Here is an 8,118-nt window from a genome sequence, read left to right as displayed (position 1 = left end):
TTTTTTTTTTGAATTCGTTTTTTATATATTATTTTTATTTATTTTTAAATTTTATTTTGAAAAAATAATATAATTTGCAAGTTATTTGGTTTCCTTAATTAAAAGATACTAGATTTAAAATGACAATTTTCTATTGGTTGGTGAACCTAAAGGTTCACCCTAGGGGGTGAACCCAAGAATAACTCATAATAATAATGGTCAAATTCAGATTATTTGCACATCTGGTCCTCTATCATTTATAGATTTTCGGTTTTGACCACAAACTTAATAATTTTCAAATTTCTCCTAAAATTCAGCCTAAAATTTGAAATTGTGCACTCTACCCTCTGTTATATGGGGAAATCAGCTAATTCCTACATCAACAAGGGCCAACGGTCCCGATCAGTACATAAACATGTTATTTGTGCGAAAACATACATCAACTAGTACAAAATTTAATTTTCATACGCGAACTTTCAAAATTTGGTTTTATCATACATTGACATAATTTCTGTTAGTCAAACGTTGAGTTGTCGTTAACTAGTAACAGAAAATCGGCTAATTCCTACATCAACAGGGACCAATGGTCCACATCAATACATAAACACTTCACGTGTGCAAAAATATACATCAACTAATACAAAATTTAAATTCAATACATGAACTTTCAAAATCTAGTTTTAATATACACTAAAGCTTGACATGCGCGTCCACGCGGATATTTGTTGTTAATTTTTTTATAAATTGTTTAATGACATTCCTAAATATATAAAATTTTGTTCATTTTTATGTTCCTACACATAAAAACCAAAACCACCCGGATCTGGAAAGACCCTATTTGAATCCCACCAGAAAATTTATAATACCCGAACAAAGCATAATTTCAAAACCCAAAAAAAAACTCGATATTGAAAGAACCAATCCATACTCAACCGTATACATGTTATCCATATTTTAATGAAGTAGTTAAGAAGTATAAAAAAATGTAAAAGATATAATAAAACATTTAAATATATGTAAGTTCTGTTTTATATTTCTATAAGACATGATGTCAAATTATTTGGTAAAAATGCAATTAATAAAGTAGTTAAGTTGAGTGAAAATAAGGAAAGAAAAGATGTAATAAATCTGTTGAAAATAATGTTAGATTTATTTTGTGCTTAAATTTAATAAAATAGATTTACCTAATTTTCACTAGTCAAATCATACCGAAAATAAATTGTCTGTCACATATTGGTTAAGTAAATTTTTATTGTATTATGTGATAATTAAACCATAGTACGTAGTAATTGACAGAGAAAATGAGAATGTTTAGCTTATCGAAGACATTCTCTTTTCTCTTTGATCAATTTTGTCTTCTTTTGTTTTTTTAGTGTTAGTGTTTTCCATTGTCGAAAAAGTTGAAGAAAAAAATTAAAGAGAAAAGCTAACTAATGAATTACACGAGAAAGAAATCGTTTGACCTTCATGATTTATTTTTCTCATTCAATTACTACGTAATACAGTTTAATTATCACATAATACAATAAAAACTTTACTTAATCAATTCGTGACAAACAATTTATCTTCGATATTATTTGACTAGTGAAAATTAGGTAAATGTATTTAAATATATGTAAGTTCTGTTTTATATTTCTATAAGACATGATGTCAAATTATTTGGTAAAAATGCAATTAATAAAGTAGTTAAGTTGAGTGAAAATAAGGAAAGACAAGCTTTAGCGTATGTTAAAACCATATTTCAAAAGTTCATGTATTGAATTTTAATTTTGTATTATTTAATGTATGTTTTTGCACAAGTGGAGTGTTTATGTATGGATATGTACCATTGGTCCCTGTTGATGTAGGAATTAGCCGATTTTCTACTACCGGTTAACGACAACTCAACGTTTGACTAACGGAAATTAGGTAAATGTATGATAAAACCAAATTTTGAAAGTTCATGTATGAAAATTAAATTTTATACTAGTTGGTGTATGTTTTCGCACAGGTAACATGTTTATGTACTGATCGGGACCGTTGACCCTTGTTGATGTAGGAATTGGCCGATTTCCCCTGTTATATGCCAATGAAGATATAAATATAAATTTAATATATATATACTTACAATCTATAATGACCTAAATGAATTAAAATGAAATGTTAAAACCAATAAAATCATGAAATATCACATAGAGAAATCTTATTCAAAAGTAAAACATCATAACACAATTAGTTGAGATAATTATCCAAATACAAAGCATTTTTGATTTTCAGAGAATCTACACAATCAAATCAATATTTTGCTTTCAGTAAACTAAAAACCATAAATAGTTTTCTACAACAACTCTGAGCTATTTAATCATAAAGAATATAAGTAAAAATGATTTTGTTTTTTATATAAGAAAGAAACTAGAAACATCTGCAACAACGTTCTACATTTAAAACATCTTTTAGTAAGTTACTGATAGGGATTTGGTCTGAGCCGTGAGGCTTAACCGCTGAGTTCCCTGTGCAATTTTGAGCTAACCGTTGCAGTGTGGTCTGAGCATTAAGAAAACACGACTGCATGAACCGGCCAGTTTTTATATAATACTAGATAAAGTCCGTGCGTTGCAACGGGTTTTATTTGATGTTTTAGTAAAAACATAAAAATAATAATTAATTTTATTATAGATTGAGGATTTTTTTTTGTTTGCATGAGCTGTGAGATATTTATTTATAATTATAAACTCATTTACACACATAAATCCCTATTAATATTTGTATTTATAATCATGGTGCATAGGTAAATTGTTATCAATTTTGTATTTAAGGATAGAGAAAACACTCATACCTAAAAATTTAAACCAAACTCAACTAAAGTAAAAATTAAAATGAAAAAAATTGAAAGCTAAATAAGGTCAATCTAGTTAGTGACAATATTATACGGGAAATTACCAAAAATACCACATTCTTAATACCACTTTTATTCTCACTTTTAAAAAGAAAAAAATACTTATAATCCTAAGGTTAATTAATCTAGACTAAGGGTTTAGAATTGAGGGGGTGGTGTAGGTTTTAGGAATATGTAATTTAGGATTCTAATAAATATATAATAAACAATTAATTTTTTTAAATTTTTTTTTTGTTAACTAAATGTAGTTAACTCGTATAAGTTAACATAAATATATATATATATATATGTTAACTAATACCGAACTTCATAAACTTCATTATTCATTTAAGAATTTTCAATCACAAGGCTAAGATTAACCAAGCAACCATCATCATAACTGAAACTAATAGAAATAATAAAAATTAGTATATTAAATTTTCTTCAACTAATTAGAGTTAACTAATAAAATAAACAGCCAAATTAGAATTTAGTTCATAAGATGCTGATTAAAAAATTACACTTTGATATCTCTTGTTAAAAGACTTTCATGATAATAAACAATATTATCACATTTCACAGCGCGATATATATCTTCAAATATTTCTACTTGTCCAACTCATAATGTTGCTTGTATTTTAATTTCACTATATAGAATAGAGTTTTTGTAGAAAAAAAGAAAACAAAAACTGAAATTGATTAATGAAATTGGACTAATAATTCATATAGAAAAAGTGCTACAGTTATTTATAGAAAAATACCTCCTTAACAATTAAGTTAGAATAACAATTTGAACATCAGCTTTTTCATATTATTGATATACTAATTACACATCTGTAACAAAAAAAAGTTTTATATATATATATATATATATATATATATATATAAAAAAATGCATGAATGTTATCATCTAATTAATAGTTTCTTGTATCTTTAAGTTGAGCAAAATCTTTGTAGTTGAAATCAATTTTTTTCCGGAAAGTATTTGAGGTAATGGTTGTTTCACACATATGAAGTTGTTGTTCTCTCAATCACTCTTATTTGAAATTTATGATCGGAGACTTTACAGTTTTTACTCTAATCCTTTCAGCTACAAAAAAAAGAAAAGAATAATTGTAATCCTTTTTGGATTATGATTTCTTAAACATATAATTTACTATTTTAATAAGAAAGTTTATTATTATATGTAAATATTTGAAATACTTGTTTTACATTTTTTGTTTAGATTTGAAGAAAAAAAAAACTACAATTAAACAGTCTTTAACAATTTTATTTTGTAGAAGATTTTATAAAAAGATAATTACTATCAAACAAATTTTTACAATTATATTTTGTTTATGTTTTTAGAAAACGAAAATTAGTATTAAGTAAATTATTATACATTTTTTTTTGTTTAAGAATTGTAAAAAGGAAAAAAAATTAGAAAAATGAAATTATTGTCAACTAAAAACTATCAAATAATGTTTTGCTATTATCTTTGTTTATGATTTTTAAAAAGGAAAATTACTATTAAATAATTCTTGTGTTATTACCTTATTATACTTATATTATTAATTATGATATATTAAGCAATTATGTTTGGTGACAAAATATAGGAGAGCTTAGTTTTATATATAGATGTGAATAATTGTAATCCTTTCGGTTACAAAAAAAATTGTAATCCTTTTTGGATTATGATTTCTTAAACAGTAAATTTACTATTTAAATAATAGAGTCTATTATTATATGAAAATAATCGAAATACTTATTTTACTTTTTTTTTAGATTTGAAAAAAAGAAAAGAAAACTACAATTAAACACTCTTTAACAATTTTTTTTGTAGAAGATTTTATAAACTAATAATTACTATCAAACAAATTTTCAAAATTATATTTTTTTTTTATTTTAGAAAACGAAAATTAGTATTAAGTAAATTATTATACATTTTTTTTTGTTTAAGAATTGTAAAAAGGAAAAAAAATTAGAAAAATGAAATTATTGTCAACTAAAAAAACTATCAAATAATATTTTGCTGTTATCTTTATTTAGTATTTAAAAAAAACGATTTTATAAAATAAAAATTAGTATTAAGTAAATTATTATACATATTTTTTGTTTAGGAATTGTAAAAAGGAAAAAAAATTTAAAAAAAAATTATTGTCAACTAAAAAAACTATCAAATAATATTTTGCTGTTATCTTTATTTAGTATTTAAAAAAAACGATTTTATAAAATAAAAATTAGTATTAAGTAAATTATTATACATATTTTTTGTTTAGGAATTGTAAAAAGGAAAAAAAATTTAAAAAAAAATTATTGTCAACTAAAAATCATCAAATAACCTTTTGCTATTATTATCTTTGTTTAGTATTTAAAAAAAGGAAAATTACCATTAAATAATTCTTTTGTGTTATTGTCTTATTATATTTGTATTATTAATTGTGATATATTTTAATACATGTCATCATCTTAAATTTTTAATTGTCATGTATGTGTCATCGTCATGTTAATTAGTAAATTTGAAAAATCAAACTTTATATAATAAGATATATGTAACTGAGAGAAATTACGAGTTAACTTTTTCTCCAAAGACCCTAATTAATTTCGAGTCATACGTAATGAGGGGATTTACATGAGCGCCACGTTACTCATAAAAAAGTCACCCAATGGGTCCCACCATGATATTCACACGATGAAGACGTGGAGTCCATGAAACGACACCGTTGTAACACGAAAACTGAGTGGGCACCGTGTCCGTCTGGGACCCACATATTACCTTCTCCGACGAACCAAAAAAAAGAAGACGAATCATATAATTCCTTCTGTCTTCACATGCCATCATCGTCTCTCAAATAATCAAAAACTCTCTCTCGTTCTCTTTCTCTACAAAAGTCATTTTAATTTATTTTTTAAAAATCGATACCAGTGAATGGGCTCATATTCGTCGTCATCGCTTAATAACTCTCCGTTTGGAACAGAGCGTATGGTAACACCAGAATCTCCCACGAAAGATACTAATTCAGCTCCGATGCCTGTGAAAAACGACGGCGTTACGATCATTTCCAATTCCTTGTACTCATCGTCTCCTTCTGCGAAGAAAATCTTCGGTATTTTTTCTATCTCAATTTCTTATAATCGAGTGAGAGACCATCGTCTCTGTGTTTTGATCTCCAGATTTTATATTTATTATCATTATTTTTGTAAGTGAAGAATGATTAGTTCATGATGATATTGAATCTGACTGGGATAAAAAAATCTGACTGGGGGTGGATGTGGGGTTTCTCAGATTTTTTATATATATAAACTAAAAAGTTAATATTTTTGCTTATAATTTTATTTTAAATGTTCGTCCAATCCAATTCTCAGAATCGCCGAGAAAGAGTACAACATCGGTTCCGGTGGCGTCTCCGGCTGTGAAATCTCGGTGGTCGTTTTCCTCTTCAAAGAAAAGCTTCGGTATTTATTACAAAGATCTCTCTCTTTTTTGAATTTAACTCATGTCCTGATTGGTCTTGGTCTTTCTTTGTCTGATGTTCAGTTTAGTTAAGTTATTGTCCGATCTAACGACACACTCTCTTATAACATCGACGTTCAACATAATTGCACATGTGGTGGAGGTTCCGTGTGATCGCAAACAAATTGTTATTATCTCAAATTACTATTCCATTAGTGGTTTTCTAAATTAATCAATTTGACTGACTAATTGAGAGAGACTTTTATGTGATAAGATCATATCTCTGATTCGATTTCTTCCATTAATAGAATTAAAGTAAAAAAAAAATGATTTTGATTCCCAAAAACAAAGACTTTCCCGTGACAACAGAGTTTTTTTTTTTTTTTTCTTACAACGGGGAAAAAAGGTAACTTGAAAAGACAGAGAGCTATTTTGGTGAATTGTGTTTTAAAAAGTTGTCTACTTTAGCTGTGACCCAGATCTGAAATAACTGTGTAAAAGTATGGAAACACTCTTGTTGATCTTTGGTTCCATTGTTTTTCACGCTTTAATTTGAACAGGTGGTTTTTGAAAATTTATAAATTTTTACCCGGGAACTTTAGTATATTTCATATTTAATCTCTTTGTAGGCATTGCTTTGTAGTTTCCTCCAGATTCCATCTCCTCTGTTTTAAAGGGGTTTACACTTCTTCTTCTAGTAGTTCTTTGTCTTTTGGTCTGTTCTGTCTTAAGATGGTGTCTGAATCAAAAGGTTCGAAATACACATGTATGAATCACACACATGTACGTTCTTGTTCTAATGTTTTAATTTTATTCTACAGGAAGTAAAGATGAAACCTTTTTCGATACCCAGCAATGGCTTCAATCCGACTCAGACGATGATTTCCACAGCGTTAACGGCGGTAGGATCTTTTTCTTTTTCTTTTTTTTCTTGTTGGATTTGACTACTCAAGCTCCAGAATTTTGATTTTTATACATATTTACTCAGATTTCACTCCATCGCGTGGAAACACTCCCAAGAGCAGCTTCTCGGACAGACTTCCTCGCATCAACAACCTTATATTCCACGAGAAGAAGCCTTCTCGAGGCTCTTCTCCAGCGCCAAAACCGAGGAGGAAGAAGCTTGGTGATCTTTTCAGAGAAAGTATAAGAGAAGAACGAGAGGAAAGCTCTGGAGGGTCATCATCTCTCAGCTCTCCTTATCACTCTGGTGAATTCAACAAGGTCGCCATTGAGGAGGACTCTAGCATAAAGGAAGAGAAGAAGAAGTCTAACTGGCAGCATCATCGTTGTCTTCCTGGTTTCTCTGCGTGTGGTGGAAGTTTCATGGAGAGGAGGAAGAAGATGAGCTCTGAAACTGGGGTTGTTGCTGTGAAATGAGATGCAGAGATAGCAATATTGTGTATATGATAAAATGAGAAAGGGATCTCAGAGTAAAAAGTTCTTGTGAATTTTTACAAGTGCTACTTCACTTGCTGTGATGAGAAGAAAATGAATCCCATAGTTGAAGAGATTATGTAAAAAAGAAGAGATGTTCTGGTGTGTTAATAAGTGGCTTTTGGATCTTTGGCTTGCTAAGTTTGAAAAAATCTTACCCTGGATTTTTGTGATATAAAACTTACCATGGTTAATGAACGTACAACAAATAGTTTTCATGTTCAATGGTAATAAAGTAGTTCTTATTAACCTTTAGACTAATTAAAACCAGTTTACTAGCTAGCATTTATATTTAAAATTAGTTAGTTCAATGAAAAACACTAGAAGCCTAAAAAGGACACTAGAAGCTTTAGGTGAAAGTAGTTAACCACCAAAGGTACAAGCTCTATTTATAAACCGGGTGGTTCTTAAATCT

The 8,118-nt window shown here is 28.0% G+C and overlaps 1 protein-coding gene across 2 annotated transcripts; it reads left to right on the top strand.

The window, feature by feature from the left end:
• The first annotated feature begins 5,635 nt into the window (after positions 1 to 5,635).
• On the top strand, positions 5,636 to 7,831 carry LOC106307066 (uncharacterized protein At3g27210). Of its 2 annotated transcripts, XM_013743922.1 has the most exons (4): positions 5,637 to 5,919; positions 6,179 to 6,268; positions 7,088 to 7,168; positions 7,255 to 7,831. In XM_013743922.1, the coding sequence occupies exons 1-4, from the start codon at positions 5,742 to 5,744 to the stop codon at positions 7,644 to 7,646; spliced, it is 741 nt and encodes a 246-aa protein (XP_013599376.1). In that variant the 5' UTR covers positions 5,637 to 5,741; the 3' UTR covers positions 7,647 to 7,831. The 2 variants fall into 2 exon arrangements, with proteins under 2 accessions (XP_013599377.1, XP_013599376.1); XM_013743923.1 differs by lacking the exon at positions 6,179 to 6,268 and having other exon boundaries at positions 5,636 to 5,919.
• Positions 7,832 to 8,118: the final 287 nt, after the last annotated feature.

Source organism: Brassica oleracea, chromosome C7 (genome assembly GCF_000695525.1).
Source record: "Brassica oleracea var. oleracea cultivar TO1000 chromosome C7, BOL, whole genome shotgun sequence".
NCBI lineage: Eukaryota > Viridiplantae > Streptophyta > Magnoliopsida > Brassicales > Brassicaceae > Brassica > Brassica oleracea.
This window is presented reverse-complemented; position numbering and strand designations above follow the sequence as displayed.

What these genes read in the sequence shown, in the direction of transcription:
- LOC106307066 (XM_013743922.1), top strand. Translation starts at nt 5,742, where the DNA reads ATGGGCTCATATTCGTCGTCATCGCTTAATAACTCTCCGTTTGGAACA. An exon ending in CTCTTCAAAGAAAAGCTTCG is followed by an intron (nt 6,269 to 7,087) that starts GTATTTATTACA and finishes TTTATTCTACAG; the next exon opens with GAAGTAAAGATGAAACCTTT. An exon ending in TTTCCACAGCGTTAACGGCG is followed by an intron (nt 7,169 to 7,254) that starts GTAGGATCTTTT and finishes ATATTTACTCAG; the next exon opens with ATTTCACTCCATCGCGTGGA.